The sequence below is a fragment of the Oncorhynchus nerka genome, unplaced genomic scaffold, assembly GCF_034236695.1.
Source record: "Oncorhynchus nerka isolate Pitt River unplaced genomic scaffold, Oner_Uvic_2.0 unplaced_scaffold_1093, whole genome shotgun sequence".
NCBI classification, from domain to species: domain Eukaryota; kingdom Metazoa; phylum Chordata; class Actinopteri; order Salmoniformes; family Salmonidae; genus Oncorhynchus; species Oncorhynchus nerka.
This window is the reverse complement of record NW_027040227.1, coordinates 88532-101947: the sequence shown is the minus strand read 5'-3', so window position 1 is coordinate 101947 and position 13416 is coordinate 88532. Positions and strand designations below refer to the sequence as shown.

General features: G+C 44.1%; 1 protein-coding gene across 1 annotated transcript in view; it reads left to right on the top strand.

Annotated features, from left to right (window-relative positions):
* LOC135570123 (tripeptidyl-peptidase 2-like) overlaps window positions 1–13416 on the top strand; it is an 84240-nt gene that overhangs the window by 9732 nt on the left and 61092 nt on the right. Inside the window, 2 exon segments of the mRNA XM_065016191.1 lie at window positions 3166–3294; window positions 8538–8633. Of these exon segments, the coding sequence (XP_064872263.1) occupies window positions 3166–3294; window positions 8538–8633 (225 nt within the window).

The following is a 13416-nucleotide window of genomic DNA, read 5'->3' as shown; positions in this document are numbered from 1 at the left end:
GCTGTTTATCAGTCTGGAGATAGAAGCTGTTTATCAGTCTGGAGATAGAAGCTGTTTATCGGTCTGATGGTCTGGAGATAGAAGCTGTTTATCAGTCTGGAGATAGAAGCTGTTTATCAGTCTGGAGATAGAAGCTGTTTATCGGTCTGGAGATAGAAGCTGTTTATCAGTCTGATGGTCTGGAGATAGAAGCTGTTTATCAGTCTGGAGATAGAAGCTGTTTATCAGTCTGATGGTCTGGAGATAGAAGCTGTTTATCAGTCTGGAGATAGAAGCTGTTTATCAGTCTGATGGTCTGGAGATAGAAGCTGTTTATCGGTCTGGAGATAGAAGCTGTTTATCAGTCTGGAGATAGAAGCTGTTTATCAGTCTGGAGATAGAAGCTGTTTATCAGTCTGATGGTCTGGAGATAGAAGCTGTTTGTCAGTCTGATGGTCTGGAGATAGAAGCTGTTTGTCAGTCTGATGGTCTGGAGATAGAAGCTGTTTATCAGTCTGGAGATAGAAGCTGTTTATCAGTCTGATGGTCTGGAGATAGAAGCTGTTTATCAGTCTGATGGTCTGGAGATAGAAGCTGTTTATCAGTCTGATGGTCTGGAGATAGAAGCTGTTTGTCAGTCTGATGGTCTGGAGATAGAAGCTGTTTATCGGTCTGATGGTCTGGAGATAGAAGCTGTTTATCAGTCTGATGGTCTGGAGATAGAAGCTGTTTATCGGTCTGGAGATAGAAGCTGTTTATCAGTCTGATGGCCTGGAGATAGAAGCTGTTGACCAGTCTGATGGCCCTGGAGATAGAAGCTGTTTACCAGTCTGGAGATAGAAGCTGTTTATCGGTCTGGAGATAGAAGCTGTTTATCAGTCTGGAGATAGAAGCTGTTTATCAGTCTGATGGTCTGGAGATAGAAGCTGTTTATCAGTCTGATGGCCCTGGAGATAGAAGCTGTTTACCAGTCTGGAGATAGAAGCTGTTTATCGGTCTGGAGATAGAAGCTGTTTATCAGTCTGGAGATAGAAGCTGTTGACCGGTCTGGAGATAGAAGCTGTTTATCGGTCTGGAGATAGAAGCTGTTTATCAGTCTGATGGTCTGGAGATAGAAGCTGTTTATCAGTCTGGAGATAGAAGCTGTTTATCAGTCTGATGGTCTGGAGATAGAAGCTGTTTATCAGTCTGGAGATAGAAGCTGTTTATCAGTCTGGAGATAGAAGCTGTTTATCAGTCTGATGGTCTGGAGATAGAAGCTGTTTATCGGTCTGGAGATAGAAGCTGTTTATCAGTCTGGAGATAGAAGCTGTTTATCAGTCTGGAGATAGAAGCTGTTTATCAGTCTGGAGATAGAAGCTGTTTATCAGTCTGATGGTCTGGAGATAGAAGCTGTTTGTCAGTCTGATGGTCTGGAGATAGAAGCTGTTTATCGGTCTGGAGATAGAAGCTGTTTATCAGTCTGGAGATAGAAGCTGTTTATCAGTCTGATGGTCTGGAGATAGAAGCTGTTTATCGGTCTGATGGTCTGGAGATAGAAGCTGTTTATCGGTCTGGAGATAGAAGCTGTTTATCGGTCTGGAGATAGAAGCTGTTTATCAGTCTGGAGATAGAAGCTGTTTATCAGTCTGATGGTCTGGAGATAGAAGCTGTTTGTCAGTCTGATGGTCTGGAGATAGAAGCTGTTTATCAGTCTGATGGTCTGGAGATAGAAGCTGTTTGTCAGTCTGATGGTCTGGAGATAGAAGCTGTTTGTCAGTCTGATGGTCTGGAGATAGAAGCTGTTTATCAGTCTGGAGATAGAAGCTGTTTATCAGTCTGATGGTCTGGAGATAGAAGCTGTTTATCAGTCTGATGGTCTGGAGATAGAAGCTGTTTATCAGTCTGATGGTCTGGAGATAGAAGCTGTTTGTCAGTCTGATGGTCTGGAGATAGAAGCTGTTTATCGGTCTGATGGTCTGGAGATAGAAGCTGTTTATCAGTCTGGAGATAGAATCTGTTTATCAGTCTGATGGTCTGGAGATAGAAGCTGTTTATCGGTCTGGAGATAGAAGCTGTTTATCAGTCTGATGGCCTGGAGATAGAAGCTGTTGACCGGTCTGGAGATAGAAGCTGTTGACCGGTCTGGAGATAGAAGCTGTTTGTCAGTCTGATGGTCTGGAGATAGAAGCTGTTTATCAGTCTGATGGTCTGGAGATAGAAGCTGTTTATCAGTCTGATGGCCCTGGAGATAGAAGCTGTTTACCAGTCTGGAGATAGAAGCTGTTTATCGGTCTGGAGATAGAAGCTGTTTATCAGTCTGGAGATAGAAGCTGTTGACCGGTCTGGAGATAGAAGCTGTTTATCGGTCTGGAGATAGAAGCTGTTTACCAGTCTGATGGTCTGGAGATAGAAGCTGTTTATCAGTCTGATGGTCTGGAGATAGAAGCTGTTTATCGGTCTGGAGATAGAAGCTGTTTATCAGTCTGATGGTCTGGAGATAGAAGCTGTTTATCAGTCTGGAGATAGAAGCTGTTTATCAGTCTGATGGTCTGGAGATAGAAGCTGTTTATCAGTCTGGAGATAGAAGCTGTTTATCAGTCTGATGGTCTGGAGATAGAAGCTGTTGACCAGTCTGATGGTCTGGAGATAGAAGCTGTTTATCGGTCTGGAGATAGAAGCTGTTTATCAGTCTGGAGATAGAAGCTGTTTATCAGTCTGATGGTCTGGAGATAGAAGCTGTTGACCAGTCTGATGGTCTGGAGATAGAAGCTGTTTATCAGTCTGATGGTCTGGAGATAGAAGCTGTTTATCAGTCTGATGGTCTGGAGATAGAAGCTGTTTATCAGTCTGATGGTCTGGAGATAGAAGCTGTTTATCAGTCTGATGGTCTGGAGATAGAAGCTGTTTATCAGTCTGGAGATAGAAGCTGTTTATCAGTCTGATGGTCTGGAGATAGAAGCTGTTTATCAGTCTGATGGTCTGGAGATAGAAGCTGTTGACCAGTCTGATGGCCCTGGAGATAGAAGCTGTTTATCAGTCTGGTGGCCCTGGAGATAGAAGCTGTTGACCAGTCAGGATTAGTTGCACTGTGTCACCAGTATGTCAAGGTGTACTCATTGTGGAAACATAATTTGTGTGTGTTTTTCGGTCAGATAGTGTGTGTGTATTTTACACTCTTCAACATCTGTGTCCTCTCTCCCTCAGACCACGACGGAGGGCAAGCCGAAGATCGTTGACATCATCGATACGACAGGCAGTGGAGACGTCACCATGGCGACGGTGGTGGAGCCCAAAGACGGAGAGGTGACCGGGCTGTCCGGGAGGACGCTCAAGGTACGCTACCCTCGCCACGCTGCCACTTCCTGGTCACACTGTCTCCGTACAGACTGTTAGCCTGTAGCTACATTAACACATGTCTCTCTGTACAGACTGTTAGCCTGTAGCTACATTAACACATGTCTCTCTGTACAGACTGTTAGCCTGTAGTTATTAGCCTGTAGCTACATTAACACATGTCTCTCTGTACAGACTGTTAGCCTGTAGTTATTAGCCTGTAGCTACATTAACACATGTCTCTCTGTACAGACTGTTAGCCTGTAGTTACATAAACACATGTCTCTCTGTACAGACTGTTAGCCTGTAGTTATTAGCCTGTAGCTACATTAACACATGTCTCTCTGTACAGACTGTTAGCCTGTAGCTACATTAACACATGTCTCTCTCTGTACAGACTGTTAGCCTGTAGCTACATTAACACATGTCTCTCTCTGTACAGACTGTTAGCCTGTAGCTACATTAACACATGTCTCTCTGTACAGACTGTTAGCCTGTAGTTATTAGCCTGTAGCTACATTAACACATGTCTCTCTGTACAGACTGTTAGCCTGTAGTTATTAGCCTGTAGTTACATTAACACATGTCTCTCTGTACAGACTGTTAGCCTGTAGTTATTAGCCTGTAGCTACATTAACACGTGTCTCTCTGTACAGACTGTTAGCCTGTAGTTATTAGCCTGTAGCTACATTAACACGTGTCTCTCTGTACAGACTGTTAGCCTGTAGTTATTAGCCTGTAGCTACATTAACACATGTCTCTCTGTACAGACTGTTAGCCTGTAGTTATTAGCCTGTAGCTACATTAACACATGTCTCTCTGTACAGACTGTTAGCCTGTAGTTGTTAGCCTGTAGTTACATTAACACATGTCTCTCTGTACAGACTGTTAGCCTGTAGTTATTAGCCTGTAGTTGTTAGCCTGTAGCTACATTAACACATGTCTCTCTGTACAGACTGTTAGCCTGTAGTTATTAGCCTGTAGCTACATTAACACATGTCTCTCTGTACAGACTGTTAGCCTGTAGTTACATAAACACATGTCTCTCTGTACAGACTGTTAGCCTGTAGTTATTAGCCTGTAGCTACATTAACACATGTCTCTCTGTACAGACTGTTAGCCTGTAGCTACATTAACACATGTCTCTCTGTACAGACTGTTAGCCTGTAGCTACATTAACACATGTCTCTCTGTACAGACTGTTAGCCTGTAGTTATTAGCCTGTAGCTACATTAACACATGTCTCTCTGTACAGACTGTTAGCCTGTAGTTATTAGCCTGTAGTTACATTAACACATGTCTCTCTGTACAGACTGTTAGCCTGTAGTTATTAGCCTGTAGCGACATTAACACATGTCTCTCTGTACAGACTGTTAGCCTGTAGCTACATTAACACATGTCTCTCTGTACAGACTGTTAGCCTGTAGTTATTAGCCTGTAGTTACATTAACACATGTCTCTCTGTACAGACTGTTAGCCTGTAGTTATTAGCCTGTAGCTACATTAACACGTGTCTCTCTGTACAGACTGTTAGCCTGTAGTTATTAGCCTGTAGCTACATTAACACGTGTCTCTCTGTACAGACTGTTAGCCTGTAGTTATTAGCCTGTAGCTACATTAACACATGTCTCTCTGTACAGACTGTTAGCCTGTAGTTATTAGCCTGTAGCTACATTAACACATGTCTCTCTGTACAGACTGTTAGCCTGTAGTTGTTAGCCTGTAGTTACATTAACACATGTCTCTCTGTACAGACTGTTAGCCTGTAGTTATTAGCCTGTAGTTATTAGCATGTAGCTACATTAACACATGTCTCTCTGTACAGACTGTTAGCCTGTAGTTATTAGCCTGTAGCTACATTAACACATGTCTCTCTGTACAGACTGTTAGCCTGTAGTTATTAGCCTGTAGCTACATAAACACATGTCTCTCTGTACAGATTGTTAGCCTGTAGCTACATTAACACATGTCTCTCTGTACAGACTGTTAGCCTGTAGCTACATTAACACATGTCTTTCTGTACAGACTGTTAGCCTGTAGCTACATTAACACATGTCTCTCTCTGTACAGACTGTTAGCCTGTAGCTACATTAACACATGTCTCTCTGTACAGACTGTTAGCCTGTAGCTACATTAACACATGTCTCTCTGTACAGACTGTTAGCCTGTAGTTATTAGCCTGTAGCTACATTTAACACATGTCTCTCTGTACAGACTGTTAGCCTGTAGCTACATTAACACATGTCTCTCTGTACAGACTGTTAGCCTGTAGCTACATTAACACATGTCTCTCTGTACAGACTGTTAGCCTGTAGTTATTAGCCTGTAGCTACATTAACACATGTCTCTCTGTACAGACTGTTAGCCTGTAGTTATTAGCCTGTAGTTACATTAACACATGTCTCTCTGTACAGACTGTTAGCCTGTAGTTATTAGCCTGTAGCGACATTAACACATGTCTCTCTGTACAGACTGTTAGCCTGTAGCTACATTAACACATGTCTCTCTGTACAGACTGTTAGCCTGTAGTTATTAGCCTGTAGTTACATTAACACATGTCTCTCTGTACAGACTGTTAGCCTGTAGTTATTAGCCTGTAGCTACATTAACACGTGTCTCTCTGTACAGACTGTTAGCCTGTAGTTATTAGCCTGTAGCTACATTAACACGTGTCTCTCTGTACAGACTGTTAGCCTGTAGTTATTAGCCTGTAGCTACATTAACACATGTCTCTCTGTACAGACTGTTAGCCTGTAGTTATTAGCCTGTAGCTACATTAACACATGTCTCTCTGTACAGACTGTTAGCCTGTAGTTGTTAGCCTGTAGTTACATTAACACATGTCTCTCTGTACAGACTGTTAGCCTGTAGTTATTAGCCTGTAGTTGTTAGCCTGTAGCTACATTAACACATGTCTCTCTGTACAGACTGTTAGCCTGTAGTTATTAGCCTGTAGCTACATTAACACATGTCTCTCTGTACAGACTGTTAGCCTGTAGTTACATAAACACATGTCTCTCTGTACAGACTGTTAGCCTGTAGTTATTAGCCTGTAGCTACATTAACACATGTCTCTCTGTACAGACTGTTAGCCTGTAGTTACATTAACACATGTCTCTCTGTACAGACTGTTAGCCTGTAGTTACATTAACACATCTCTCTCTGTACAGACTGTTAGCCTGTAGTTATTAGCCTGTAGCTACATTAACACATGTCTCTCTGTACAGACTGTTAGCCTGTAGTTATTAGCCTGTAGCTACATTAACACATGTCTCTCTGTACAGACTGTTAGCCTGTAGTTACATAAACACATGTCTCTCTGTACAGACTGTTAGCCTGTAGTTATTAGCCTGTAGCTACATTAACACATGTCTCTCTGTACAGACTGTTAGCCTGTAGTTACATTAACACATGTCTCTCTGTACAGACTGTTAGCCTGTAGTTACATTAACACATCTCTCTCTGTACAGACTGTTAGCCTGTAGTTATTAGCCTGTAGCTACATTAACACATGTCTCTCTGTACAGACTGTTAGCCTGTAGTTATTAGCCTGTAGCTACATTAACACGTGTCTCTCTGTACAGACTGTTAGCCTGTAGTTATTAGCCTGTAGCTACATTAACACATGTCTCTCTGTAAAGACTATTAGCCTGTAGCTACATTAACACATGTCTCTCTGTACAGACTGTTAGCCTGTAGTTGTTAGCCTGTAGTTACATTAACACATGTCTCTCTGTACAGACTGTTAGCCTGTAGTTATTAGCCTGTAGTTATTAGCCTGTAGCTACATTAACACATGTCTCTCTGTACAGACTGTTAGCCTGTAGTTATTAGCCTGTAGCTACATTAACACATGTCTCTCTGTACAGACTGTTAGCCTGTAGTTATTAGCCTGTAGCTACATAAACACATGTCTCTCTGTACAGACTGTTAGCCTGTAGCTACATTAACACATGTCTCTCTCTGTACAGACTGTTAGCCTGTAGCTACATTAACACATGTCTCTCTGTACAGACTGTTAGCCTGTAGCTACATTAACACATGTCTCTCTGTACAGACTGTTAGCCTGTAGTTATTAGCCTGTAGCTACATTAACACATGTCTCTCTGTACAGACTGTTAGCCTGTAGTTATTAGCCTGTAGTTACATTAACACATGTCTCTCTGTACAGACTGTTAGCCTGTAGCTACATTAACACATGTATCTCTGTACAGACTGTTAGCCTGTAGCTACATTAACACATGTCTCTCTGTACAGACTGTTAGCCTGTAGATACATTAACACATGTCTCTCTGTACAGACTGTTAGCCTGTAGTTACATTAACACATGTCTCTGTACAGACTGTTAGCCTGTAGCTACATTAACACATGTCTCTCTGTACAGACTGTTAGCCTGTAGTTATTAGCCTGTAGCTACATTAACACATGTCTCTCTGTACAGACTGTTAGCCTGTAGTTATTAGCCTGTAGTTACATTAACACATGTCTCTCTGTACAGACTGTTAGCCTGTAGTTAATAGCCTGTAGTTACATTAACACGTCTCTCTGTACAGACTGTTAGCCTGTAGTTACATTAACACATGTATCTCTGTACAGACTGTTAGCCTGTAGTTATTAGCCTGTAGCTACATTAACACATGTCTCTCTGTACAGACTGTTAGCCTGTAGCTACATTAACACATGTCTCTCTATACAGACTGTTAGCCTGTAGTTATTAGCCTGTAGCTACATTACCACATGTCTCTCTGTACAGACTGTTAGCCTGTAGCTACATTAACACATGTATCTCTGTACAGACTGTTAGCCTGTAGTTACATTAACACATGTCTCTCTATACAGACTGTTAGCCTGTAGTTATTAGCCTGTAGCTACATTACCACATGTCTCTCTGTACAGACTGTTAGCCTGTAGCTACATTAACACATGTATCTCTGTACAGACTGTTAGCCTGTAGTTACATTAACACATGTATCTCTGTACAGACTGTTAGCCTGTAGTTATTAGCCTGTAGCTACATTAACACATGTCTCTCTGTACAGACTGTTAGCCTGTAGCTACATTAACACATGTCTCTCTGTACAGACTGTTAGCCTGTAGCTACATTAACACATGTCTCTCTGTACAGACTGTTAGCCTGTAGTTATTAGCCTGTAGTTACATTAACACATGTCTCTCTGTACAGACTGTTAGCCTGTAGTTATTAGCCTGTAGCTACATTAACACATGTCTCTCTCTGTCCTCAGATCCCTCATGCTTGGGATAATCCATCTGGAAAGTACCACATTGGGATCAAACATGGATATGAGTTGTTCCCTAAAGCTCTCAGAGAGAGAATCCAGGTATGGAGTGGATTTGTGTGGCCAAGTAACGAGGATTTGCACGTTGATTTACAAAAGTATGTGGACACCTGCTCGTCCAACGTCTCATTCCAAAATCATGACCATTAATATGGAGTTGGCCCCCCCCTTGCTGCTATAACAGCCTCTACTCTTCTGGGAAGTCATTAATATGGAGTTGGACCCCCCCTTTGCTGCTATAACAGCCTCTACTCTTCTGGGAAGTCATTAATATGGAGTTGGACCCCCCCTTTGCTGCTATAACAGCCTCCACTCTTCTGGGAAGGCTTTAATATGGAGTTGGACCCCCCCCCTTTGCTGCTATAACAGCCTCCACTCTTCTGGGAAGGCTTTAATATGGAGTTGGACCCCCTTTTCTGCTATAACAGCCTCTACTCTTCTGGGAAGGCTTTAATATGGAGTTGGACCCCCTTTGCTGCTATAACAGCCTCCACTCTTCTGGGAAGGCTTTAATATGGAGTTGGACCCCCCTTTGCTGCTATAACAGAGCCTCTACTCTTCTGGGAAGTCATTAATATGGAGTTGGACCCCCTATAACAGCCTCCACTCTTCTGGGAAGTCATTAATATGGAGTTGGCCCCCTTTGCTGCTATAACAGCCTCCACTCTTCTGGGAAGGCTTTAATATGGAGTTGGACCCCCTTTGCTGCTATAACAGCCTCCACTCTTCTGGGAAGGCTTTAATATGGAGTTGGACCCCCCTTTGCTGCTATAACAGCCTCTACTCTTCTGGGAAGTCATTAATATGGAGTTGGACCCCCCTATAACAGCCTCCACTCTTCTGGGAAGTCATTAATATGGAGTTGGCCCCCCTTTGCTGCTATAACAGCCTCCACTCTTCAGGGAAGTCATTAATATGGAGTTGGACCCCCCCTTTGCTGCTATAACAGCCTCCACTCTTCTGGGAAGTCATTAATATGGAGTTGGACCCCCTTTGCTGCTATAACAGCCTCTACTCTTCTGGGAAGTCATTAATATGGAGTTGGACCCCCCTTTGCTGCTATAACAGCCTCCGCTCTTCAGGGAAGGCTTTAATATGGAGTTGGACCCCCCTTTGCTGCTATAACAGCCTCCGCTCTTCAGGGAAGGCTTTAATATGGAGTTGGACCCCCCCCTTTGCTGCTATAACAGCCTCCACTCTTCTGGGAAGTCATTAATATGGAGTTGGACCCCCCTTTGCTGCTATAACAGCCTCCACTCTTCTGGGAAGGCTTTCCACTAGATGTTGGAACATTGCTGCTATAACAGCCTCCACTCTTCTGGGAAGGCTTTCCACTAGATGTTGGAACATTGCTGCTATAACAGCCTCCACTCTTCTGGGAAGGCTTTCCACTAGATGTTGGTACATTGCTGCTATAACAGCCTCCACTCTTCTGGGAAGGCTTTCCACTAGATGTTGGTACATTGCTGTTCAGCCACAAGAGCACAGAATCGTCTAGAATGTCATTGTATGTTGTAGCGTTAAGATTTCCCCTCGTTGGAACTAAGGGGCCCGAACCATGAAAAACAGCCCCAGACCATTATTCCTTCTCCACCAAACTTTACAGTTGGCACCATGCATTCAGGCAGGTAGCGTTCTCCTGTCATCCGCCAAACCCAGATTCATTCATCAGACTGCCAGTTGGTGAAGCGTGATTCATCACTCCAGAGAACGTGTTTCCACTGCTCCAGAGTCCAATGGCGCTGAGCTTTACACCACTCCAGCCGACGCTTGGCATTTCACATGGTGATCTTAGGCTTGTGTGCGGCTGCTCGGCCACGGAAACCCATTTCATGAAGGTCCCGACGAACAGTTCTTGTGCTGACGTTGCTTCCAGAGGCAGTTTGGAACTCAGTAGTGAGTGTTGCAACCGAGGACAGACTATTTTTACTATGTGCTTCAGCACTCAGCGGTCCTGTTCTGTAACCTTGTGTGGCTTACCACTTCGTGGCTGAGCCGTTGTTGCTCCTAGACGTTTCCACTTCACAATAACAGCACGTACAGTTGACCAGGACAGCACTAGCAGGGCAGAAATTTGACAAACTGACTTGTTGGAAAGGTGGCATCCTATGTCAGCAACAGACATTGCCGAATCCACTCATTTGAAGGGGTGTCCACATACTTTTGTGTATAAATAGTGTATGCTTATATTGACCAACAAACACGTTGACAGAGGAATGTCTGTGTTGACAGAGGAATGTCTGTGTTGACAGAGGAATGTCTGTGTTGACAGAGAGATGTCTGTGTTGACAGAGAGATGTCTGTGTTGACAGAGGAATGTCTGTGTTGATGTGTTGACAGAGGGATGTCTGTGTTGACAGAGGGATGTCTGTGTTGACAGAGGGATGTCTGTGTTGACAGAGGGATGTCTGTGTTGACAGAGGAATGTCTGTGTTGACAGAGGAATGTCTGTGTTGACAGAGAGATGTCTGTGTTGACAGAGGAATGTCTGTGTTGATGTGTTGACAGAGGGATGTCTGTGTTGACAGAGGGATGTCTGTGTTGACAGAGGGATGTCTGTGTTGACAGAGGGATGTCTGTGTTGACAGAGGAATGTCTGTGTTGACAGAGGAATGTCTGTGTTGACAGAGGGATGTCTGTGTTGACAGAGGGATGTCTGTGTTGACAGAGGGATGTCTGTGTTGACAGAGAGATGTCTGTGTTGATGTGTTGACAGAGGGATGTCTGTGTTGATGTGTTGACAGAGGGATGTCTGTGTTGACAGAGGGATGTCTGTGTTGACAGAGAGATGTCTGTGTTGACAGAGGGATGTCTGTGTTGACAGAGGGATGTCTGTGTTGACAGAGGGATGTCTGTGTTGACAGAGGGATGTCTGTGTTGACAGAGGGATGTCTGTGTTGATGTGTTGACAGAGGGATGTCTGTGTTGACAGAGGAATGTCTGTGTTGACAGAGGGATGTCTGTGTTGACAGAGTATTGTCTGTGTTGACAGAGAGATGTCTGTTGAGAGGGATGTCTGTGTTGATGTGTTGACAGAGGGATGTCTGTGTTGACAGATGGATGTCTGTGTTGACAGAGGGATGTCTGTGTTGACAGAGGGATGTCTGTGTTGACAGAGGGATGTCTGTGTTGACAGAGGGATGTCTGTGTTGACAGAAGGATGTCTGTGTTGACAGAGGGATGTCTGTGTTGACAGAGAGATGTCTGTGTTGATGTGTTGACAGAGGGATGTCTGTGTTGACAGAGGGATGTCTGTGTTGACAGAGGGATGTCTGTGTTGACAGAGGGATGTCTGTGTTGATGTGTTGACAGAGGGATGTCTGTGTTGATGTGTTGACAGAGGGATGTCTGTGTTGACAGAGGGATGTCTGTGTTGACAGAGGGATGTCTGTGTTGACAGAGGGATGTCTGTGTTGATGTGTTGACAGAGGGATGTCTGTGTTGACAGAGGGATGTCTGTGTTGACAGAGGGATGTCTGTGTTGACAGAGAGATGTCTGTGTTGATGTGTTGACAGAGAGATGTCTGTGTTGATGTGTTGACAGAGAGATGTCTGTGTTGATGTGTTGACAGAGGGATGTCTGTGTTGACAGAGGGATGTCTGTGTTGACAGAGAGATGTCTGTGTTGATGTGTTGACAGAGGGATGTCTGTGTTGACAGAGGGATGTCTGTGTTGACAGAGGGATGTCTGTGTTGACAGAGGGATGTCTGTGTTGACAGAGGAATGTCTGTGTTGACAGAGGGATGTCTGTGTTGACAGAGGGATGTCTGTGTTGACAGAGGGATGTCTGTGTTGACAGAGAGATGTCTGTGTTGATGTGTTGACAGAGGGATGTCTGTGTTGATGTGTTGACAGAGGGATGTCTGTGTTGACAGAGGGATGTCTGTGTTGACAGAGAGATGTCTGTGTTGACAGAGGGATGTCTGTGTTGACAGAGGGATGTCTGTGTTGACAGAGGGATGTCTGTGTTGACAGAGGGATGTCTGTGTTGATGTGTTGACAGAGGGATGTCTGTGTTGATGTGTTGACAGAGGGATGTCTGTGTTGATGTGTTGACAGAGGGATGTCTGTGTTGACAGAGGAATGTCTGTGTTGACAGAGGGATGTCTGTGTTGATGTGTTGACAGAGGGATGTCTGTGTTGACAGAGGAATGTCTGTGTTGACAGAGGGATGTCTGTGTTGACAGAGTATTGTCTGTGTTGACAGAGAGATGTCTGTTGAGAGGGATGTCTGTGTTGATGTGTTGACAGAGGGATGTCTGTGTTGATGTGTTGACAGAGGGATGTCTGTGTTGACAGATGGATGTCTGTGTTGACAGATGGATGTCTGTGTTGACAGATGGATGTCTGTGTTGACAGAAGGATGTCTGTGTTGACAGAGGGATGTCTGTGTTGACAGAGAGATGTCTGTGTTGATGTGTTGATAGAGGGATGTCTGTGTTGACAGAGGGATGTCTGTGTTGACAGAGGGATGTCTGTGTTGATGTGTTGACAGAGGGATGTCTGTGTTGATGTGTTGACAGAGGGATGTCTGTGTTGACAGAGGGATGTCTGTGTTGACAGAGGGATGTCTGTGTTGACAGAGGGATGTCTGTGTTGACAGAGGGATGTCTGTGTTGACAGAGGGATGTCTGTGTTGATGTGTTGACAGAGGGATGTCTGTGTTGATGTGTTGACAGAGGGATGTCTGTGTTGACAGAGGAATGTCTGTGTTGACAGAGGGATGTCTGTGTTGACAGAGTATTGTCTGTGTTGACAGAGAGATGTCTGTTGAGAGGGATGTCTGTGTTGATGTGTTGACAGAGGGATGTCTGTGTTGACAGA